Source organism: Prinia subflava, chromosome 6, assembly GCF_021018805.1.
Source record: "Prinia subflava isolate CZ2003 ecotype Zambia chromosome 6, Cam_Psub_1.2, whole genome shotgun sequence".
Lineage (NCBI taxonomy): Eukaryota > Metazoa > Chordata > Aves > Passeriformes > Cisticolidae > Prinia > Prinia subflava.
Window position 1 is genome coordinate 25,545,592 of NC_086252.1, and position 25,394 is coordinate 25,570,985.

General features: G+C 41.9%; 1 protein-coding gene across 1 annotated transcript in view; it reads right to left on the bottom strand.

Moving 5' to 3' along the window:
* The window catches only part of GYPC (glycophorin C (Gerbich blood group)), a 33,800-nt gene extending 19,344 nt beyond the window's left edge, over nucleotides 1-14,456 (bottom strand). Inside the window, exon 1 of the mRNA XM_063400821.1 lies at nucleotides 14,209-14,456. Within this exon, the coding sequence (XP_063256891.1) occupies nucleotides 14,209-14,242 (34 nt within the window). The 5' untranslated portion in view covers nucleotides 14,243-14,456. The remainder of the gene's footprint in view (nucleotides 1-14,208) is intronic.
* Between the last annotated feature and the right edge of the window lie 10,938 nt (nucleotides 14,457-25,394).

The window sequence follows — 25,394 nt, forward strand, 5'->3', positions numbered from 1 at the left end:
AACATGGCTGAGATTTTTTTGCAGTTCCTTTATTTTGGTCAGAATGCTACATTTTTATACTTTGGATGGTATTTTAAACCTTTAAAGCCAAATTCAGCTTGGACAGCCCTGGAAATTTAAATGAAGAATTAATGTGTGTCATTAAGCAAAGAAATATGATCTAGTAGTTTTCAATAGCAACAAATGCTTGCTATGGTATGTCTCTGATCAACATATTTTTCACTTACTGTAAAGCCTTTGGGCTGCTCCAAAGTGTACGAAATATCCATGCAGGAAAGCTGACAGTGAATTGTTGTGATTTGAGCTGGCTGCTACATTCCTGCAGCAAAGGGCATTCTTGTTCCTAAACATTTTCCTTCCAAGCAGAAAAACAGCTCACCAAAAGGAAAGCTCCTTCCCCCATTTAATATTTATTTATTTACTCATATTTACTGTTTCCTTAGAGGGCTATTTACTTACTGGCAAGTTGATCCAAGTCAGTCTGTAGTCTGACTGTCAGCTGATACTTTAAAGTTTGCTAGGTGCAGACAGAGAGAAAAAGCAGGAATGGTCTTTTGAGTGGTTGAAATATATCATAAATCTACATGCAGGAAAAACAAGTTCCACAGAAGAAAAGCATAAAGAGAAAAGCAACTGCTAAAAGCTGGAGGCTTGTTTTCTAGAGTGCTCTGAGCAGAGCAGAGAACTCCAGACATTCAGAGCCCAGTGACTCCTTTGAACTACAGTAGCTCTAGAAGGCCATGGAAAAAGTTTGGCTTGGTATTTCCTATGTAAGACTATATTGGAATGCACTAAGAAGATGGGCCCCTCTCTCAGCTGTCAAACCAGGCCCCTTGGGGAGAGCTCTTACCCTGTGCCATCCTTCCCTCAGGGCTGCTGCTCCTCCACAGGCAGCGATGGGGCTCTGTGGCCAAGCAGCAGCAGCACTCACTGCTCGCCCTGCTGGCTCCAGGCAGGGCACTTTCTCAGCACATCCAGTGAAACACCAAGTGGTTCACATACAAGGTGGGACTGTCAGGAGCTCTCACTGCACAACTGCTTCTGCTTCCTTGGAAATCGGTTCTCTCACAAATTCCACCTGCTCAGTTGGGCCGATGGTGAAAGCTTTGAAAACAACATTTTGTGAGTATGAGAATTATGATAGAAACAAGACAGAAATATAATGTATAGCCTTTGTCCACCTTCTTTGCTTTCCAGCTTCCCAGTTTAATTCACCGGTTGATGCTGCCTAACAGGTTGCAAAAGTCTGCCCTCTCAAGCAGTCATGAGACAGTCTGCAAATTTCTCAAAGCACTTTCATAATATCTCAAAACAATTTACCACTGCCTCTAGAGAAGTATGCCTTGGAACAGTCTCATAAGGTCAAGTTATCCCACTGAAACATCTATTAGTATAAAGAGAATGAAAAAAAAAATAAAGGAAAGAAAAATGAACAAGCCAACAGCAGTAGTACAGCCCTGGAAAATATGAAGTCATAAGTAGAGTTCAGCCAGAGCAGACTCCCATTAAATTTTGTTTAAGAGCCAAGTTCCACCCTGAGATATGTGTGAGCTGCAGTTTATTTCAGGGGGAGCTGTGCTGTACTTCATGCCATGGCAAGGCTTGGACACAAGTATATATCTGTTACAAGAGAGGAGTAAAGCCCACTTCCTTTTTGCATTTTTATTTTGGTTCTGTCTGTACAGATGAAACAGAAAACTTAAAGAAGTAGATAAACAGGCCACAGGCCCCAGCTTTACAGGGCTTCTCTGTCAAATTTAATTCCTTCTTCCACAAGACCTGAATATCTGTCTTTCTAAATCCACTAGGCTCCTTTTATGAGACATGGTAGTCTTTCCCTGTTCCCCTGCTACACCCATGAGTGTTAAACACACAGGCAGAAGCTCTAAGGACTGTCATTCTATTCTAGCTTCTTTGCTCTCAAGAGTCCCTTTAGGAGAAGGTCAGCAAGAAGTGCTCCCTAGGAGATGCTTTTTAAGGAAGGGTCATACACAGCAGTCTGGCTTTAAGACCTTACACTGGATATTTCTTCCTGAGAAGTAGGAGGTCCTCTTAATGAGGAGGGAAGAAGGGGTGGCAGAGATGTTCCCCACCCTGGCTGCACTCCAAGACAGGGGTTGGGTTTACCAGCACCTCTGTGCTGTGCTGGGTTGCAGAGCTGGCTTCAGACAAAGCCTTTATCATTGCTGGGGTGGGCAGCTGCTGCACAGATGGAGGGGACAAAGTGATAAAGTCATGGCCACACGCACCTGGAGGCACTGGAGTTGCCTGGGAGAACTGGACAGAGGAGCTCCCTGCTCCCTGCCACCAGCTGTGCATTCAGTAATGCTGAGATTCAAAGGTTGAATTCTTTTAAGTACAAGTGAAAAGACTTCACTCAAAAAGAGCGGCAGACAAGGCCCAGTCCCGCCAAGTGCCGAGCCTGGATGTGAGCAGGAGGTTAAAGTATTTCATATGAGAAACTCTGGTAAATGCAAGAGCTCTTATACCCCAAGGCAACCATTTAAACACTGAATTACTAATTCTGGCTCAAAACTTTCCCATTCCTCAGATCCCTTGACGGTTGGCCTGTGCTTTAACTCTCCATTAAGCATCTGCTACTGGCTCTAGAGGGTAAAACAGCCCATCAGCTCTATGCTCAGTGCAGCACTTCCACGGGCAGAGATGAAAAAGCTTTTAAGTCCTGGTGAGTCAAGAAAACCCAGCACCATCAAGATCAAACCCACACTGGCCATCACTTGTCATGGATTCTGTAGCAGAAGGGAAGAGGTGGCATTGTCCCTGGGAAAGGAAGCCTCTTTTCCTTAATGCTGGTGTAACCTAACAGGAGACAATTTCTTTAATGCTGGTGTAACCTCCCTGTGAGGGAGACACACAGGTAGCTCTGGTCATGCTACAGCACCACTTCATTGTGCACTGGCAGTGAAACAAAGGACAGGGAAAACCTGTACCAAATCCCATCAGCTAGAAGATGGATTGGAAATATCCCAGCAAGATTGGGGAATGAAAAAGACAGATGTGTGTGGCCCTGGGAGTCTGGAGAGACATATGACCTTCGGCCACAGCTGACATGTCATGGCTTTGTGTCTGTTAAGGGATGGAGTTTGTAATTCTTCCTACATCTCCTCTCACCAAGGATATTTTCAGTGGAGGGGGGAGTGGGAGGAAATTATCCTCTAAGGGATATGGATGGTCATGTCCACAGACAGCAAGCTGCTGCCCTAAAGTGCCAAGTAGAGGAAAACAGAATCAATTGCAAAGCTGAACACCCACATTTATGTGTATTTCCCTGGTGAACTTCCCTCAGCCACCCACAAGTCCTGGACCTTGCTCTGTGCTGCAGGCAGCAGGGCATGACTGGGGAGGGTTCATCCCCAGCTTCTTCTCAGGTGTGAGCTGTGAAGGAAATCACTTGGGTGGAAAATGGCATGTGCTGCCTGTTACAGTTTCCAAGTCGTTTTTTCTCATTCCATGAGGAAAATTCCTCTCTTCTGGAAACCACAGACACAATCTTCAATTACAGAACATGTGCTTTCCCCCCTCCCACATCTCCCCCAATGACTGCTGCAGTTTCCTATCTGACAAAAATAGCCATCCAGACCTCCAAAGGGAGGAGCTTGTATTTCTCCCCCTGGCCATCTTCAGCAGCTGCCAGCTCTGCAAGACCCTGGGGCTGCACCACGATTGAGAGAGGGGAAGATTCATCCAGAGATTTGGTACTCAGGTGCCTTAAAAACAGCACAGTGGGAGCAGCAGTGTGGAAGTTATGCTCCTGTCTGCTCTGCCACTGGACTCTGGAGAAAACAGGACACAGGATATGTTTCCTGTCTGGGGAAGGCTTGTAGCAGCCTGGGAAAGAAGGCATGACATTTTCCTTAAGGGAAATGCATTTTGTGGAGAGGAATAGGGAGGAAAAGTCCAGGCTGCATTTTTTTTTAAACAGTGTCATGCAGCTGTACCTCACCTTGCTTTCTCCCCTGTTTAAAGCTGATTTTTATTTATTTAGCAATGCCACCTTTTACAGAGTTCCGTACCTCTTTGTCACCCCATTGTTGCTCCAGTCACTCATGAACCTTCTGACATAAGTCAGAGGCTGTGGAAATGAAAGGTTTCATTCATGGCAAGCAAAGGAAGCCGGAGGAGGTACCTCGAGAGCAGAAGGGCTCAGCTCACGCTCTGTTTCCAGCTCACAAATGGTTATGTCCCCAGGATGCAGAGATTAAGCATCTCACACAGAACGTGGGAGGAGGAGGAAGAGTCTTTGTCTGAGATTCACAGATTTTAATGGATTCCAGAAGGGAAAATCTTTTACCCAGGAGCAACAGCAAAGTTCAGAGAAATGTAAAAGCATTTATTTCCCCAGTTATATTCCTGCCTGCCAAAAGCAGGAGGGGTGATTTACTCCTCCTTGGTACAAAGAGTCCCTTATGGATCATTAATCCACAGGGGGAAAGAGCTCAGGAGCCACAGACATCTTTTCTTAAAGTGTAAGAACCTCGAATCAGTGGGAAGTTTTAGTTGGGAGCATATAGTATCAGTTTATCTTTATTTGCTCCCCACTACCCCCAGTCTTTAATAGTGTTTCCTACACGAGTTCTAGTTACCATTGATAAATCACTTTGCCTTCATTAAAATCTGTGGTGATGGTAGACAAGGCTGCTGTGAGCTACACCAAGACATTTGAAGCAGACTAGTATTAAAAACTTAAGATCTGAAATCAGCAAATTCTGATACAAAGTCCAACAAAATCAATTTGAGCAATCTCAAGTTCCAGGGTACAAGAATCTCAACTACACTGATTTCAGCACTGCAATGGCAGCTTGCAATAAGTAAGGCATTTCCCAAGAAACCCTGCAGAAATGGGAAGAACACAGAAATAGTAGACTATTTGTTTACAGGCCAGGACCTCAGGTGATCTCAGGTGATGAAGTTTTCTACTTACAGCTAGAGCTGTACAGAAAACACGCACCAGAACTTATGGAAAGGGGTTAGATCTGGCTGACACCACTTGTTAATATTTTCTCATTTCTTTAGGAGTAACAAAAAGAAAAATACTCTCATTTCGTCTCATTTTGAATCTGTGAAAGCACCTGAAAATATTTCTATAATGTCTCAGTTGCTAAGTGAGGAACATTATAGACTGTCTCTCTCTATATATTCACAATATGCAGACATTTACAATATGCCACTGTTCTATCGTGGATGGTATTTTATATTCTTTACCTCAGCAAAAAAGAAGTGCAGCAGGGTATTACATTTCTGTATTCAAATCTCCCAAGAAGCACTCCATGCTTAGAATTGTCAGGTTCCACATAAGTCTGGTAAATAGGCATCCTTGTTACTCTAAATGACTTACAAGATCAGAAATGGCTGAAAGGGAAAACCCAAAGCTGGCTGGTGTCCTTGGGATTTATGCTCTCGTGTGTGTCTGCATGTGCACCCAGCATCCTTTCTTTTGGCTCTTTGTTGCACAGTTAAGCTTTGACTTAAATTGAAAAGTGTTAAGATTAGAACAATCATGTTTACATGTTTTACCACCTGCTACTTCATTTCTTCCGTGGTGCTTAAATGTTCAGGCATGTGGCTTTGAAACACAGTACCTTTAATGCACTTAAAAACCCTGCTGGATTTCCAGCTCTCTCTGATCTCTGCAGTCTACAGACTATCTCAGAGAATACAAATAAATGTGTTTAGGGGAAAAACATTTTCAAGGAGAAACCCCTAAAGTCCTTCCAGCTTGATATGCATTACCAGTTGATGTCATACCTAAGGTTGTTTTTTGCATTTTATCTTCATGCTTCAGGAGGCTGAAATCCCTATCCAGAATCAGCAGCCTGATGAGGTAACTTTGGAAGACAGATGTGGTCACTGCCACATGAGCACCAAAGTGTCAAACAATTATTTGGTGATTCTTGTTTAGAAAGGAGATGGAGGGAGAGATCATTCTGTCCTGAGAAATTTACAGACTAAGCAAAATAAAAAGGATACACTTTTGCAATGAAGAAGACTCTATTTTGTCAAGAGGAAATGGCAAAGATGTGAGTGGAAAGCTTGTTATTAATGATGAACAGGAAGAAGACATTAATTGGAGAGGTGGAAACAGAGGAAAGACTCAAATAATCAAGGGTATGAAAAACCAGCTTCTTTTGGGGGCTGTACAACACTGTCTTTTCCATCTCTCACCATGCTAAGTCACCCCGTGTCACTACCCTTGTGGTAATGGCTTGGATTTGTAGTAATTTTGAATTGTCCCCTGTACAGCAAGTACAAATCAGATCTGGGTTCTTGGGTCAGGGTGTGGGATGGTTAACTTGGGAAGAGGTGTTTTGAGGAGCCAGATCCATTCAAGTTATAAAAAAGGTAAGATAGAAGGGTATTTCTCACTTTTTAAAGGATGTTCATGGGTCCAGTCACAACCTATTGGTTGAGTTATAGGTATGAGGAGTAGACAGCTCTTAGTGGGAAATGGTAAAGTGCCAAAGGCAATCAGCAAGGCTTCAAAAAAATTCATTTCTTCACATTAGGTGGACACAGCCTCTACAAGAAGGACTTACTGAGCACCCTTTGAATCATATAATCATGGAAAGGGTTGGGTCGGAAGGCGCCTTAAAGACCATCTGATTCCAATCACATCCCACAGTCAGTGACATCTTCCACTAGACCACATTGCTCAAAGCCCCAGCCAATGTGGCCTTCTTCTCCCTGGTCTGGTGGTGTTCTTGGCTTTGGAGATGTTAGCAGAAGTTGTTCACTCCTCATGACCGGAGCAGGGATAGGCTGAGTAAAAGGAAAAGTGTCAGAGTGTTCAGACACACTGAGTGGTTCTGCAAAAGAGTGAAAAACCCTTTTTTCCCAAAGCAAAGGGGAAGCTGGAACTTGGTTCTCAACTGCAGATTTGTTTCCTGGTGTACTCAACACTTTATGCAGGGTTTTCTGTAGAAAGAGATACAGCCTAATTCTGTGTATAGCTCTTCTTTCCACCAAGGGCTTAATTGCCATTAGTAACTGGTAACATAGCTTATTTAAAATAACAAAAATCTCTGTGAGTTCAGTGTGGGGAAAACTGGATTTTTATGCAACGGAGTCCAAAAATCAAAGGCCATTGACATAATTATAGAAATTTAAGGGGAACAGACAATAATCACCTCTCCCAATCGTGCGATTCAGAATGTAAAAAGCATATCCAAGTTGTAAATAAAAATTGCTATGTGATGACAGGAAAGATCTGGAGAGGGGAAGTGTTGTTTCATAGCAAGCTGTGAAAATGAGAGAGCTAAGAGAAATCAGTAGAGAAGAGGGAGAGTGGAAGAGAGGGCAACTCTCAAAGGAAATAAAGCCTCAACCCAGATGGTGACAGGGAAAGATCTATGTCTTCCTGTCCTGTTCTTTTCTCCCTCCCCACTAGAAGCACTGTGGAAAGTCCTTGAGAGAATGGGGGAAATGGCATTTAACAGCTGGGACCTGTGTGTCCTGTATGTTCATATACAACCATTTACTTGTGGGCTAAGAAAGGGACAGACAGGTAGGATTAGGAGGTGCAGAGGATATCTGAACTAGACAACATCAAAGAGCAGGTGTGAAAGAGGCCACAGATGCACCAAGGGTTTAATTTCCTGCTTGCTTTGTTGGATGGCACTGGGACTGTGCTCATTACACTTGCATGAATCATGGACAGAAGAGCAACCTCAGCTAGCTCGTGAGTGCTGGTAATAAAGTTTCAGGAATAAAAGAATAGACTGTCTCATAATAAAGTGGTAAACTTCTAGCCCTAATAAATGCTAAGAAAATCTTGAAAGCAGAATTCAACAAATCTCAATTTCTATATTCTAGAAGATAGAAATAAAATATAGAAATCCAGCATGTCACTTTAAACATCAGAATTTTTGAAAATACACTCTTGGATGACTACATTTTTATGGTAATTCTTGACAATCCACTAGAAATATGTTTTCCCTCTACTCATTCATACATGTAACTTTTTAATCACTTGTGATTTGTGATCTATTTGTCTCACCTAAGGATTATTTGGTTTATCTAAAGTCAGCCATGAAACCTGCTTTTTCATCCCTTCTTGAGTGACTGAAATTTTTGCAACATCCAATTAGCAGACAAGAAGCATCTTGCTTTTGTCTTAGTAAGAAAACTTTTCAAAGAAAATGAGATGAACAACAGAAAAGTTTGCCTACCAAAAAAAGCCAACCAGGAATAACAGTTCTGTAAGATCTCTTCCAGTATAAATTAATCCTCTCAGCTGTTTGAGGGGGGACAAAGAATTATGTAATATGATTGAATTGATTCTTGAATGAGTATTTTGTTTCCAAAGGAGAGTAGTTTTTTAAAAGAATAACTTTTATTTTGGTAGGAATATACTAATATGGTCAGTGTTTCTAGAAAGCACCCAATTCTCCCAGCACAGATGAGCTAGAAACAGAATATAAACCTGAACAAATAAAGCCATATGGAGAGAGTGGTGGGTATAAACGTGTCTTTGTATATGTATGCATATAGGGTATATTGTACATACATACACTCTGGGTGTGTATATATGTGTGTATAGATAGAATCCAAACCCATTTTCTAGGCCTGGCGTTACTAAAAGAGTCTCTGTTTGCAACTTTACCACCTACACATATGTAAGGATTTGATGTCTGATTCTGCATAGCTGTGACCTTGTCACACATGTTCTTTATGGTGTGGACTGCCTCATAAAGCTAGATATTTTAAACATGTAGTCCCCAGTAAAATAGGCATTTATCACTCACAATAACAAAGAACTGTCACAGGGTGTGTTCAAAAGCCCCCTGCAACTTACTGATAAAAAGCTTAACTCTGTTCCAGGGCTTATCTGGAGAAAAAAGAGGTAGAGACCCTCATGAAATAACTGAATTTTTTCCCCTCTTAAGATGAAAAAGAGAGGCAGAGGAAAGGGAAGAAAAATCACTTTAAAACTCCAATGCAGCAGAACAAGTTTAACCCATTGAGATTTTAAGTGAAGTTTTCTGCTTCATCAGGAAGAACCCTGTGGTGAAACATATGTCAGAAGAGAAGAAGATATGAGGAACTGGCCTCCTTTGCATATGAGATGATTAATTAAGAGGAAAATCACTTAGCCAGCTGTCTCGTTGGTGAAACTACACGTGCAAGGTACATCTGCAATAGGGGGGCAGTACAGCACAGGCAGTGCATTTGATTTCCATGCTAACATAGCAGAGATAGGAATCTGGTGTGAATTAGATGGTGCTGACTCTTCGAGAAACAGAGGAGTCCAGATCTTATTTCAGCCTCCAATTATGAGCTCCATATCTGTTGTTATAGCTTTGCAGTGTTGGTACTTGATGCAGTTATCAGTTACAAATAAATTATCCAGAGAAGAGAGGCCTTTCCTCCATTCGTGTTCATAAATTGTTGGCAAAACAAAGCCTGATTTCTCTAAGTGACACTTTTCTCCATTCTCCAAGTAGTTTTTCAGAATGCTTAGCAGCTGGTGAATTTTTCATCTACTCATTACTGGGGTAATGCTGTCAGATTCATCTGACTTAGAAAATTAACTAACTAAAACAAAATTGTTTGCTGCTTGAATACTTGCCCTCCTAAGGTGTTCCTGTAGTCATGTCACTGTGGCATCTGGGTTTTTCATGCATTTTCTATCACAACTTGTATGTGAAGCAAAAAATTGTAAACAAACTTCCTACTTATGCCAAATGCCGTCTTCAAAAGTTTTCTGGTCTTTCTGTGGGAAACAAGCAGGCCAGTTGCTAAATAACTTTGGATCTATGCTTTTTTTTCCTGAGCGTGCATTACAAAATTAGGAAGTGGTAAGCAAAGAGCTGTTGCCCCCGTGAATCCACTGGAATCAAACCAGCTCCTAGCTCCTCAGCTTTTCCCAGCTAAAAGCTGCCTCACCAGCATTGTCCATGGAGAGCAGTCATTTCTCTCCCACCTGTAATCTCTCCTCTTTACCAGCCTTTTGAAGAAGAGGTGACTGTACAGCACCTAGCACAATCAGATCCCTCTGCTGGCTTGAATTTCTCTGTGCTATAGGAATACTAATCCCTCCCCAACAATAGAGACAGGCACTGCACAGAGCACACACACAAACAGACTTTCATTAGAGAATGCAGCCCTGAAAGCATGTTTTACAAAAGACTTTGCTGATTGGACTCAGTCATTTGAACAGTGATGGACACAGGGTATATTACACAAGAGCCTAGAAATAAAGGTGCAGCAGTATCAGCAGTGAGATGTAGTCACTGCATAATTCTCCAATATTAACAGGCTTAAGCACAGAACTAGCCATAACCTGAATCTTTAACATCTACTGTGTATTTTTTTTTAACAACGCCCAGCAATGCTGAAAATTGTGTATTTTAAACCAGCAGACTCCTATTTGGGTTGACATCCTCCCTATTCTCTCCAGCTCAGTGGTGTGCCAACATTTCTGCTGTTAATTACTGAAATTTCAGGTGCATTCTGAGCCTTTCTGTTTCCATACTTTCACATAAATATGTCAGACCATGAGGGTGTCAGGAGACCCCTGGGGTATAAAGCCAAATTTTCCAATTCATATGCACAGTGGTGGGAAACAAACACACAAGCAGAGACATTCAATTTACATAAATGCTTGTAGGATATGTTTTGAGATTTCTGTGCTGAAAATGAGAGGTTATTATAATCTGTAGGTTTCCTCATGTATAAATGCTCACAGGGTTACCAGTGAAGACCAGATTTTCATAATCAATAGCTTCTGTTTTTGTTTATCACTTACTGTCACAGGCAAGCACTTCTGCTGATTAAGGGCAGTGAAATCACATATATTGCCAAGGTGTGAATAACATAATTAAAAACCTAAAAGGTTCATTCAAGGCTTTTCACAGGCCCTGTGGGAAAGGCAATTGGTATTGCTCCAGGAACATATAAAAAACCAGTTTGCAGCCCCAAACTATATTTCATTATGAGTTAAGGATGTGGCAAAGCTGTTCTCAGAACAGCCAGAAGCCACTCTGCCATTATCTGAGGCCACCTTTGCAAAGTGTCAGCCTCTGTGAGGGCACAGCCCACACACACACGTGAGTCATTCTGCCAGAAGCTCTAATTCTCGATGGGGCAGGTGGAGAAGCTTGGGGTGATGGAGCCAAGACCTCCTGCTTGTGGAACAGAGGCAGCACCAGACTCTGCTCCCCTAAGCAGGGCAGTGCCTGGTTACTGCTGGAGGACAGCTGGCAATGCAGAGGGAGTGCTTACACTTCAAGAACCTGGCTTTGCTTCACCCTCTTCCTCACCCTCGTCCTCCCTCTGCGTCTGGGGCATGGCCTGAGGACCAGCCTTGCTTCTTGGTTTCCTTTTGGGTCAATTCTTCTGCCTTGCACACATCACATTGCTTCCCTGTCCCTTCAGGAGGAGGACCTGATCTGTTGATGGGTGATGAGGAAGAGAAGCCTCCACAAACTGCTCTCCTTAACCACTAATTCCTTTGACAGCTGGCATTTGGAGTATAAGAGAGCCCAGATAAACCTTCCCAGCCTGCTGGGTACAGATGAAATACTGTAAATTGCAGAGCACCTTCTCCAAAGGGGTGAACACCTTTGACCCATAAAGATGGCTTTGCACAGATCACTGCGTCCCCAGGTTGAATCTTTGACTTGGTGACGTTTCTTGTCCTAACCCTTCACCTCATTTGAGCTGTCCCACTGCCTCAAAATAGGGTCACTGCAGTCTAAAAGGAAGAGGGCAAAGCTGTCAGCTGAATTGAGATTGCCAAACCTGTGGAATTCCTCAGGTTTCCTAGTTAAGTCAGGCAGCTACTGCTTGTACATCTGAGCAGGAATCAAATGCATCACAGAACTGCTGTCTCCCTCAGCTCTGTTATGTGTACAGAGTGGATATCTGAGCTGGGCATGGGAAGTGCCCAAGGTGAGAGGGTGGGGCATGCCCTATGGAAACAGAATAGTTTTACAGCATTCACAGAGCTGAATATTTAAAATCTGAAACAGCGCATGCTCCCCCCTGGGTTGACAGGATCATTCTGCATTTATAGGATGAATAAAAATTCCTTATCAGCTGTGGGTGAAGACAAGGAGATAAGCAAAGTACATGAGCAATTAGGTAACTTAACACTGTTTAGTTTACATCAGTTGGCAGGTGCTCTGTTGTCTCACCTGCAGGTATTCAGCAAGGAATTAATATGTTCAGCATACTCAAAGGTTTTTTGATGATTTTTTATGCATTTTCACAACCATCTCAAAGATTTTCACTGTGGCTATGAAGCAAATTTGGTTTCCCAATTATTCTGCCTCTCTGGCAAACATCTGCTGTCCATGCTGCTCAGTGCCTGTCAATACACTGAACTTTCAATTGTTTCTTGTCTTGTTTCTTGCAAAACTAGCAGGAATTTTACTAGGAAATAAGACACTTTTCCCAAAGACTTTCCCTCAAAACCTCAACCTTTATCAATGCACCAAACTTGCATTATACAGAAATATGGTGTTATTAGACTTCCCTCTTTTATTCCTAATCTATAAATTTGATCCATCTAATTAAACCAAACCAATCAACAAACAAACAAACAAACAAAAAAGTGACTATTTCATGGACAGAATCATATGATCTTAAAATAGTTCAGGTTGAAAATTCCTGTCCACATTTTGGACAAAAAAAGCCCCCAGAGAACCTGGTGCATCTTCTTTTTTATGAGCAGATAAAAGGCCCCATGGGGCACTAATTCCTCATCCAGTTTCCTCCTAGGGCCTTCTGTGGGGTCTGACAGACTGGGTCTGCCAGGGAAGTTGTTTGTAACATATTCAGGATTATAGAGCTGGTCCTGGATGTGTCACTTGGCCAAGCCTGTCACTAAATAGACAAGATTTGGTCTGGACCCTTGTTGATATTTCACAATACACAAGCAGAACCTCAGTGAGTCATGACCACCCTCCTGGACATGCTTGGAGAGCACCAATAGCACAAGCTTTGCCAAACCCAAGCTCTCAGAATGCTGAATTAGCCTGTCTGTATGTCTCCTGGCTATAACAGAAAACAAGCAATAGAAAACAGGCTATACTATTCTAAACTGCAGAATGAAGCAGAATAAAATATAAAGGTAACATCTCATCTTTCTTGTTGGTTAGAATCTGCAAAAAGGACTAAAGGGTAACTAGAAATTGCTGGCTGGGATTCCAGAAATTCTGCTTGCTGTGTCTTTTCTGCTGGATCAGCCTGCCCCATTCAAAGCTTGGGAAACATTCTCAGTGTCTACAACCATACAGAACAAATATCCTTACAGCAGTATCTGGATCAAACCCTGAACTGGAGACTGCTCCCAGCAGTGCTGTCTGTACTTTCTGCCTTCATTACTGATACCATGGTATGATAAACAATTCTGCTATGCGCAGTTTATTTATTAAAAATAAAAGTACTTTCTTGAATTAAAATAAGATCACACTAAAACCATAAGAAAAAAAGAGATATATTGCAGTACCAAAACCTCAAGAGTTTTTTGCAGCTTCTCAAATAATAATCCACCCCCTTTCCTTCACCCTTCTTTTTAATACTGTCCCAAAATGAACACTACCATACTGCAGCTGAGCCTCTGTGCTCACTTGACTGTTCGGGCCAAATTCTCTCTTTTAAAATTTACTGAAATATGCATAGTTATGCAAACTTGCCCTCCTGTACCCTCTCTTGCTGCAAAACCGTTTTGCTTGTCCTTAAGCCCATGTTTCTAAATTTCTAGGAGCAGAAACACATTGTGGCTTTAAATATAGACTGTCAGTTTGTGGCGTGGGTCTCATGTTACACACAGACAGTTTAAACGCGAGTTGGGCAGCACCATTACTATCTTAGAAAAGCGTCAGTACGCTTCCAAAATGCTCTCTAACTTCATTCCTGAAGGCGGGGGCAGGGAAAAACATTCAAATGAAACTTTTCTAAGCCGGGCTTTAGGCGGAAACGTTACTAACTTTGCTTGGTCCAGTTCGGGAGCCAGAGTTTGCAGAGCCTGTTACACTCCTTCCCTCACACACGCACACACACAAACACAAAGAATTAAGAAAGAAAACAGCTTCTTCAGGACTTTTTTTCCTTCAGGATTAGTATCAGGCATTCCTTTTTTTCTTTTTTCCCCCCATATGAAATGCATTAGACAATCTTTTCCTTAAGCGGCAGACTGATAAATCCACTCTTAGTGTAAGGGGGGAGGGAGGTAAGGGTACTCACGTGGCTGAGATGTCGCATTGTTTTGGGAACTCATAATTTACGCCTTTGAAAAATGCCTTATTTGTGTTGACAGTCCCTCTTCCCTGCTCAGAACTGACGGCGGGATTGAACAGAACAGCTGGAAGAACCCAGGAAAATGCTCCTCTTGTTCGGGCTCTCCTTGCCTGGCTCCTGACCCCTTTACAACTGGAAAAGGAAACAGCACATGTGTCATTCTCTTTTGCCTGTGTAGCTCACATGAGCGGGGAGGGGCACCCATTTGCAGATAGCAGTAACTGTATTCAAGTTTTGCAAGTTGGATGTATTCCACCCCTTTGCTTTTATTAGCCAGCAACCAGTGGAAAGAAAATGTTCTTTTCATTCTTAGCCAAATCTAGACACACCTATTAAATCCACTTCCCAAACCCCTATCCACTTCTGTTGATGTTATTTCATTTAAGTGCAAAACTTGCTGCTGACTCCCTTTCCTAAAACGTCTACCATTAGTGGGTAAGATTGAAAGTAGGACTTCCAATTTTTTTTGCTCATCATCCCCCTTAACACTCCCAGTCTGACTGATTCTGTCCTTTCAACAGGTGAAAACTGAGGATGGCATTTACTGGGTCAAAGCAGCTATGTCAGCATATTCCATGAATCTACACTGTGCTCAAAACAAGGAGGAACAGCACAGGCTGAGGCACAAGTAACTCCAATCATGGATCTGACACAGGCTTCCTATGGCACCTATGGCAAAACTTTTAATCTCTGCCCCAGTTTGCCATTGGTAGAATAAAGATGAGACACCTCATTTCTCCCTAGTCTTGAAATTTTTATTTTAATGTACAGGCAGGTGTTATTTATAAAAAAGATATATTTATTGGGCTGCAGAGGTTAATTTGCATACTCCACTGCACGTTTTTCAGCCTGGACTAGGGAGCCAGCTGCCTTGTTTATATAGCTGCTGTTTAAAGCTATCTGTTTGGCTGTCTGCATGCTGTGCTGCAGTCAGTGGCAGGCAGTCACTCTAAGTGTGCATACACAGCCTGTATGGAGCTGACATGGACAAGCACTTCTAGGTTAGACCAGAATATAAGTAATTTTTAATGCGTGCCTTAAACACTAAGAAGAGTGGACAAAGTTTTGATTTTCCTGATGTTTGTTATGGAGTCAGGATGAATTAACAGCCTGCCTGTGACAGCAGAAGCACAGTAACCATCGGGATGGAAGTGGAAAAAAACAGGGTAATGAAATTCAGGCTGAGACCATCCTGTTTTTCAAAATTGTCACAGGATATTTCTGTGAAATCATCTCAGTGACCTCCTACAAGAAATCAGTGCCGTGAACTTGGCTCACAGTGTTTATTTAGCAGCTATAGGATGGAAAGAACAGTGACTTATTTACATGCCAACGGCAACTAACAGCTTGTTTGTGAACACGGATGCAGTAAACGACTTCGGTCAGCATTTCCACACTCTGAGCTCGTGGTAGAGAGCTCTGGAACATTTCGTGATAGAGCAAAGCAAAGCACAAAACAAAGGCAGGGAAATAATAGGGAAAACTGCTGATGTTGCTTGCTACAGTAGCTTCAGCTCTATAGTGTGACATTAATTTACACCTGATAGCTTCTCTATGAAAATACTGACGGGTATGTTTTTGATTGCTGCTTTTTCTCTATAAGAAACACAACATGCACAGGTAAAATTGTGGCTTTCTGTTCTGAGGCATGAGAATAGTTTTCATGCAAAGTCTTTACATTTAAATCTTTCATCATCATCATCATCAAGGAGAAGTTGGGTGGCCTTTGAGCAACGTGGTCTAGTGTAAGATCTCAGGAGGGTTGTAACTGGATAATCTAACCCAAGCCATTGTATGATTCTATGATTCTGTGATCCTTAAACATTTTTACAACTTCTATTGAGAAAAGATTCCCTAGCTGCTGCAGGTGATGTGAGGGATGGTGGTAGTGATGGCTTTATCATGTGAGAGCCAGTGGTCTGGACTGTCTTAGGAATTTTGTGGTAAACTACTCAAAACGGCTTGCATGATTAGGCCCTGGTGCTTAACCCCTCTGCATCTGTGCAACACTTCCTGCATCTGTCTCTGTTCTTATTAAAACTAACCTGCCCACCACCAAAATCTCTGGAAGAGTTATACCCAAGTTTATGTAGGAGGATTCTGGCAGATCCAAACTCACATGGGAAAGTTCCCTTTAACATGTTGTTATCTTCACTTTTCTTGGGACTTCTTTCTTTGCTTATTGAATAGACTGGGGTTCCCAGAAATCAGAGAGCCATTTCCCAAGGCTGTTTGCTCTCAAACAGGCCATCAAAGAGACCTGCCTGACCTTTTCCACTCATAATTAATGGAAAATATGTGATGTTGACAAGGGAAGCACCATGTAGCCCAGCATGCTTCCAGGGGAGATTGAGACGGGGCACTGAACAAAAAGCATCTCAATGCACTCAGCCGACTGATCATGAGGGACAGGAGGCACCAAAGGAACCCAGAAAAAAAGATGTGAGTGGGGTGCTGGTGGGTAGAAGAAGTACTGCTTTCCTGCCCTGGTAAATAGTTTTGCATCTCCAGCCTTTGAAAGAGTCTTTTTCAGAGAAAGGAAATGAAAACTACCTTTTTCTTTCTTAGCAGTGCTTTCAGATGTGACAGTGCTTTCAGGTCCAAGAGTGTTAGCTCAGAAGTGGGACCTCTTTTGCCTCTAATGCTGCAATTTATCCTACTCCTCCTAAGCACAGCTATGTAATGAATGCATGGTCAGGCCCACATAGCTGTTCTCTTTGATGCTATCTTGCTCCAAGATAAATGATATTTCACAGTCACTCAGGCTTGGCAAGCTGATGCTGCATGCTGCAGCTGTTGTTCCCAACAGGAAGGGAGGGTTTAGGCTGCGCTCAGAGGAAAAAAAATAAATAAAACAAAGGAACGAGGCTCTCTTCAGGAAGTTATGCTTTACAACAACAGGACATCACACTAGAAATCCCTGTCTCTGATGGATTTTCATGGCAAAACATAATGCAAAGTCTGTAATCTCATCCTATAAGGGCAATGGCAAGATTGAAAGAGGCTCAGTGGAAAGCTATCAGTGATGTCCTTCATCACCCACCCTGCACAGCCTGCAAGATTCAGAGAAGGTGTTTGGATCCATCACCTGGAGATTTGAGGAGAGGATGTCTCAGCAGTTGTGCTGGCTGTGAGTTCAAGATGGGCCTTGTGGCAGCACTGGTGGGCACATTCAGATGAATGTGGGCTGTGTGCCATGGTGATCTGGCCAGCTGGCAGGAGAGGTGGCATTGGCTTTCTCCTCTCCTCTGCTGGCTACACACTTCAGGCTGTCTTAAACATGCCAAGCTGCTGAGCTGTGTGAGACTGGGTGGAATCCCAAATTTTGAAGACTTTGTGCAGGTCAAGCACAAGCAGAGATTTAACTACTGGGCTCAAACCTGAAGGAGGTTTCTCCACAGGAAAGCATTTGCCTCTGGACATCCCATTAAATACTATTTTCTACTGATTATCTTCCTCTCCCTCTCTGTAAGGAAGTATAGTTTACTTATTTGTTTTCCCCCCTGACTTGTTTCCTTTCTGTTTCCCATTTAATTTTGTGCTGAAAGGCAAGGAATATCTGCCATAGACTGTGTGGACCATCTCAGGTCTGGTGTAAAGTCATGAAGAATGAAACCTTTGTGATGCAAAAGGGATCAATATGGACTTATTACCCAGAATAGACTGTGATGCTGGTATAACTCATATTTTATGTGGAGCCTATGCAGCCTGTGACTTTAAGTGCGACAAGATTGTGAAATCCTTGAAACACAGAGAAGGAATTTTTTGTTTGCATTCATAGCACTCAACAAGTTCTTGACCCTCATACAAGGCCAAAAGAGAAGAGTTTACCCTGGAGATAACACATAACTCTCCTTCCTACTTTGCATCCCAGGCATTTGTCTTTATTTTTACCACTCCTCTGACTTCTGCTTGAACCTTTGGAATATATTCTTGGAATATCCCTGGAACACGTATATGCCTTTCTTTGCCTTATTGCACAATTATTTGCAGTTAAAGGGTGTAGTGTCCCTGTTTGTGTTTAAGGTCCCCACTTAATCTGTTAGTTTATTTGGGCCAAACTCTTATCCATTTGTGTCTGGACTCAGGGGAGCCTCCAGTGTTGCTACATGTTTAGTAGAAGCTAAAATGTGTCATCTGTCTGTGAAATGGACGTATAAGGGGGCTCTACATCTGCCCTGTAGCCTGGTGCTTGAATTTCCATGAGCTGTGGTTCATTTAGTGGCAGCATGGAGGGAAGACGTGTAAAGTCAAGGGTTCAGTGGACAGTGGTGCAGAGTCTCTGTAACTCCGTCGTGTTGTCATGTCCAAAGATCAGACAGAATGTCTTGGAGCCACTGCCTTCTCTCCAACCTAATTCCAACACCACTGGAAAGCACATCTGTTCACATTCTAGACTAGTCAACAGGATGTTGACTTGCAGTTTGATAGTGCATATTTGGAACAGTGGTAATGTCATCTGGGTAGATGTGGAGAGGGTGAATCATAATGTTTGCAGAGTTCAAGGAATCAGAGTAGGCTTTGGCACACAGATTTCACTTTATCTGATAAATAAAGTGAATTATTCTGCGATTTAAAGCGAAAGGGAAGACTTGCTCACACAAAGCAGAATTAAACACTGGAAGTCATAATTCCTGGAAGATCTGGTATAGCTGGACCTTCAGTTTGACTGAAAACATTACTCCTCCTTATACAGATGGGACTGTGTTACTGTAGCGTAATTTCAGTAAGTTGGGTTGCTGCATGTCAGAGAGCATCCAAAGAAGAGCAGCAAAGATGGGGAAGGGACTTGAGGGGAAGCTGTGTGAGGAGTGACTGAGGTCACTTGGTCTGTTCAGCCTGGAGAGGAGGCCAAACTGCAGCCACGACTTCCTCATGAGGGGAAGAGGAGGGACAGGCACTGATCACTCTGTGGTGACAGCGACAGAACCCAAGGGAATGGCCTGAAGTTGAGTCGGGGAGGTTTAAGTTGGATATTAGAGAAAAGTTCTTCTCCCAGAAGGTGGCTAGGTACTGGAACAGGCTCCCCAGGGAAGCAGTTGCGGCACCAAGGCTGAGAGAGCTCAAGAAGCATTTGGATAATGCTCTTGTGTCAGGGAAGGTACAGGTTAGATATTAGGAAAAAAATTTTCACTGAAAGAATAAGAAAGCACTGGAATTGTCTTCCCTGGGAGGTGGTGGAGTCACCATCTCTGGATGTGCTTAAAAAAAGACTGGACATGGCACTTAGTGCTATAGTCTAGTTGAGGTGTTAAGGCATAGGTTGGACTTGATGATCTTAGAGGTCTCTTCCAACCTCATTATTCTGTGATTCTGTGATTCTGTGATTCTTGGGCACATGGTCTGACTCTAGGGAACGGGGCGGTGCAGGGTCAGGAGTTGGTCTTGATGATCCTTCCAACTCAGCATACTCTGTGATCCTGTGATAACTCCTAAGTGGACAGAAAATTGAAAGTCAAGAGTTCTGATGATTGTGGAGCCTGCTGTGTTTTGTTACCCAAGTGTTAATTTTTGCTTTCGTGGCTATTTAAGTGCAGATGAAAATCTTCTCACAGGTTGCTAGTGCAGCATCTGTCCTGTCCTTTTGTAACATAATGATGGGCTTGTCTCAGCCTGAGCTCTCTGGGGCACTGGATCTCCTGTACTTTAACAAGGGCTTCAGCCTCTTTTCTACCCTTTTCTAGCCTGGATGTATCAGGCACAGAGGTGATACATCCAAAGCAGAGATCTTTCTAATCACAGTGTGAGTGCTTTGGCCAAAGCAGTAACTAGGTTGCATCCAACAAAGGTGTTGGATAAGTGTGTGTGCTTAAAAGCCATTCCTGAGTCTGCTTCCCACCTTGCAGCAACATTTAGACAGACTCAGACAGATTGGCTGATGATGTTTCCTAAAATATAATAACACTGAGGCATTTGCTCTTTTATCTTGCATAGAGATAAAGACATCAGCTTAAGATTACTCCCTTCTATAAGTGCAAGAGCGAAAATCTTGTGCTTCTCTTCTCTTCAGAGATACTTGATTGAAGTTTAGTGTTTCAACCCACTATCTGAGCACAAAGCTGACATGTGGTAAAGTCACAGTTACACTGAATGAAGCTGGAGCTCCATAAGGACGTGTGTGATGACCTGAGGACTTTGTTGCTTAGCACTGCTCCTATCACTGCTTTAAAAATAACTCCTTAAAATCACTAGCCCAAGGGAGGCTTGAACTTCATTTTTCTCATAAATAATGTGACTTAAGTTGGTTTTATTTAAAAAAAAACCTTAAACTTCAATAATTTTTTCTTTTGTTCTGCAACTTGTTTGAACTATCTTGAGGATGTTTTTTGTTTACTGATTTAGGTTGTTCTAACTAATCACTCAACAATTTCCTTTGTTTAGTGATTAGTTAAATAACTAGAAGAAGCTGTCAGCAATCCTAATGGAGTTAATTAGATTCCCACAAATAGCATGGCACTGTGAGGGGAAGAAAGGACCTACAAGGGATTACAACAGACCTCATTCCTCCCAAGATTGCTCAGGGTGTGTTCCCCTCTGATTCCTGACTGTAACACTTGCAAATCCTTAGGCTCTTGGAGATAATTCCCAAAGTGGCAAATGGTTACCATATCCTGCATGCAGAATGTCAATACTTTTATGTTGGTAGTGTTGGTTTGGCTTTTTTTTTTTTTTTTTTTTTAATGGTGGTTGTTTTTTGTTGTGTTTTGTTTGTTTGCTTTCTTTTCCTTTAAACTTTATTTTAAACAACTTGTAAAACACTATTGGTATAGGATCCAGGGAGCCCTGGGGTAAACTTACAGCTACAGTAGAAATAATTTTTTGCTTTCTGCTTACTTCTGCTAAATGAGTGGTTGTAGTTCTCTCAAATAATTAAATATTAATCTCACTGAAGTGAGGTTCCTAAGCCAAAGAAGTTTGTTTTATTGGTTTTATACTGGGTGTGGGAGAGATAGAGTTCCCCAAGTGCAACTAAATGCCCTGGACATGGCTATCCTTGAAGTCCATATTCCAGTGAGTCCAGCTGAAAATAGGATATGGTTTTAAAGCCAGCTAATCTGCCGTTCCTTTTATTTGTGCTGAGTGAGTTTTTTATACAAAAATGGATATAGCTGTCTGCTGTGATGGAAGTAAAAATTTAGAATGGTCTATTCTAATAATAAATTGCATGCTGATAATTTTTCTTACTGCAGTAAAGGCAATTCAGCTGTATCTGATTGGCACTAGTACAAGATTTTTGATGTTCAGCAGGAGAATATACAGCTGCAAGAAACAAAACAACGCTGAAAAATCTCAAACTGCACATGCTGGGATGGCAACAAGCCCAACTGCAAGAGCTCAGGCTCACAGCGACTCGGGCACTGGGACACACAAAGAATGCTTTCGCTGGTGAAACTGTGAGCACAATGAGTTTTGTTCTCCTTTAATGCAGAGTCCAAATGTTCCCCTCTGGGTGCAATGTCATGGATTTCCTCAAACCTTATTTAAATGATGTGTATGAATGTGGTTGAAGATTTCAGCTGTCGATTCAGCAGCACTCACGCAAATCTACTTTTTTATTGTCCTTGTGTTCCTGTTAGACATGGTAGGCATTAAACTGCAAGGGAAAGGTGAGCTGCTGAAAGAGAGAGGATAGAGATTATTCCTTTCTTGAAGTGAGCTACAAGCAAACTCGACTAAATACTTTGAAATACACAATGCTTTATTTGGAAATAGTTTTCTTCTTTATTAAATAAAAGAGCTGCCCAGGAAGTTATAATTCAGAACAATAAACATAACTACAGGAAAATATCTGAATAATCTAAGCATATCTTTTCTCTGTGATGTAGATAAATATGAATTCTCTCTTGTGAAGTTAGACTGAAAAAATGTTACAGGGAGAGTTCAGGAGGAATTGATTTATGTCAGGAAGTTTTGAGAAAAAAGTTCAGAAATCTTCAGGATCTCTGGATCTTGTCAGTTTTTTTTCAAACATTGAAATAAGAGCTGGAGTAATGCTCTGTAGCACAGTGCTGCACTGCTAATTCATCTCTGGAGCTCAAACTTTTATTGGGGCAGCACTGAAGAATGCCCTTATGACTACCAAGATTTAAGAAAACACAAAGATTCCTCTTAATTTTAAGCATATGATTAGGTCTTGTTACAAGCTGAAAGCATGCTGAAAGATTTGTCTGATTACCAAAGGCTTCCTATAAATATTCATATATGGACTCTTCCTCTACAGCATCACCCAAATTAAATTTCCTAATTAGACTCTACGATGAGGCAGTCTATTGAAGAAACTTTCTAAAGATAAGGGATTTGTGTCATTTTATGTAAATTTTATGTTTGAAATATTAGTCACATAATCTGTCCTAGTCTTCTGCATACCCTCTGGAGTCAAAGGAGGAGATAGAGGTTTCCAGAAAATTATTCATTCTGTGGCTAAAATTAGATGCAATGGACTACATCGCATTCAAAAATTTTCTCCCACCCTAAGAAAAAGCCAACACCTTTCTTTCCTGAGATTCAGACATAAAGGAGATTGTAGCATTTCTACAAATATTTAAATTTGCTATTTCTGTTCTGGTACTGTTTTGTGCTCCTCCCAGAGGCCATTCTGCTTTCACTTAGCAAATACAAATGGACAGAGTCCCTGTCTTTATGATGTGAAAGTGCTGGTATGCTTTGGAACAGTGGGCAATCAAATCCTCATTTAGTAAGTGTAACTGATTACATGCACTATGTAGCACAAATAAAGACTCTGTGTTAATTAACACTCTCTATCAGTATTCCACCATTTGAATTTTCACCTGCCACAATCTTTTGGGTTTTTTTTAACTTCAAAAACTGATTCTCAGATGCCCTCTGAAATGTCTTGCTGTGATAGGTTTGCCCTGGATGGACTCCAGGTGCTCAGCAAACCTGACCCAGCCCTCCCCTCCTCAGCTGGTCAGAGAAGAGAAAATAAAGTGGAAGGTTTGTGCATTGAGATAAGGGCAGGGAGGGATCACTCATCAGTTACTCTCATTAGCAAAACAGATCTCACTTAGGAAAAAAAATTAATTTCTTGCCCATCAAACCAGAGTGGGATAATAAGAAAGAAATCCAAATCTTAAACCACCTTCTACCCACACTGCCCTTCTTCCCAGGGCACAACTTCTCTTCTGATTTTTCCTCCCTCTTCCCAACAGGTGGCACAGGGGGACAGGGAATGGTGTCAGTCCATCACATGCTATCACTGCTGCTCCTTCCTCCTCCTCAGGGGTTAGGGCTCCTCACACCCTTCCCCTGCTCCAGTGTGGGGTCAGAGGAGAGGCTGCAGGAGCTGGGCCTGATTAGTCTGGAGAACAGGAGAGGATCTCAGCAATGCATATAAATATCTCCGAACTGGATGTCAAGAGGATGGTGCCAGACTCTTTTCAGTGGTGACCAGTGACAGGATGAGGAGTAATGACCATGAACTAAAGCACAAGCAAGCAAGTTCCACCTCAACATGAGGAAGAACTTCCTTACATTTAAGGTGGAAAATCATTGGAACAGGCTGCCCTGGGAGGTTGGGAAGCCTCCCTCTCTGGAGACATTCAAAACCCACCTGGATGAGGTCCTGAGTAATCTGCTCTAGGTGACCCTGCCTTGGCAGGGAGCTTGGACTGGATGATCTCTAGAGGTCTTTTCCAACCCCAGCTATTCTGTGATTCTGTGATGTGTTTCTAACAATTCTCTGTACTCTGCCAGTGAGCTGATATTGCAAAATTGCCATTTTCTGGCAGAGACCTATTATTTGGATTCCTTAGAGGAACAAAACATCATCTAAAATGTACTGCCAGAAAAGGTTGGAAATGCTGAGTTTTTTGATCACTGGGGAAAAAAAGATATAAAAACATCTTGCACTGCAAATATTATCTACAAAGAGAAATACACCTAACAGTATTGAGCTATAAAGGGTTTTTTTCCATTTAGAAGTCACATTATTTTGACAAAAATTAAGTTTAAAAAAAAAGAATAAAAATTATATCAACATAGTGTGTCTCTTTGTAAATATACACAAATACAATGAGAATTAAGCTCATGTCCACTTTATTCTTAACTGATGTCTTTACCACAGATAGATATTGATAGCTCTGCTGAGAAGTTGACCTTCCACTGGGTCATGGCTGTGCTGTGGTTAGAGCTCATTCTTGGTTGATTTTTCCACTATCAGGCATCTGTTTTGAGTAGCGCATTAATCATTGTGAAGGCAGAATATTTGCTGTACAGGATTTCCTTGGATTCTATTTGGCGTTTCCCTGAGCCCCACAGTTTCCACAGGTTGGGAGGTCTATGTGGGAACCTACTGAGTGTGAGGAGGTCTGATCACCCTGTGGAGAAACAGAGGTTGCCTGTTGAAGGAGAGCACAGGAATATGTCTCTTAGGCTTACTAACTTGCCTTTTGGTGTCATTTAATTTTCCTCTGTTGACTGTACAGGGACTTTAGTTCCCTTTCATATACTGGCTGAAATTCAAGTATGACTTGTTGAAATTGAATGTGTTTTTCTACTTCAACAAAAATATCTCATCAGCTGTAGCTCTTTGTAAAAAATCTGTGGTGAGCAACCCATGGCTGACCTCACCTACTCTGGAAACTGGTGGCTTGAGCTAACTTCTGTGATCTTGTCTACACTTGAAGAACAAGAAGCAACAGCATGGAAGTCCTCTCTCTTTTCCGTTTTTAAAACATGGCACATAAATATCTTAAAGTATATTGGGCTCATGATTCATACAAGGCCAAAGACTCGCTGCAGAAATGCCTCTGTTTAGCTTATCAGAAAGAAGCAATAAGTTTATTGCTCACAAGGATCTCAATGAGAAATAAAAAGCAGGTACTAAAAGAGGTTTTGGATCTAGTGGAGTAAACTTTAATGAGTGTTGACAGCTGTGCAATTGCTCTGTAACAATGCAAGTGATGAAAAAGAGACAATTTTTTAGCAACCAAGATTTGGAGGAAGGCACTGAGAAAAAGGGTGAATTTTTCTGTTTCTTGAAATCTTACAGACACCTTCCTGAAAGATTTATGAGTCAAATGTAAGTTATTAGTTCAATATCGTTCTGTGGCCTGAGTGGCCTTGAAGATATTAATCTGTGAATCAGCCAGTGAAAATCCATGGCCTGTAAA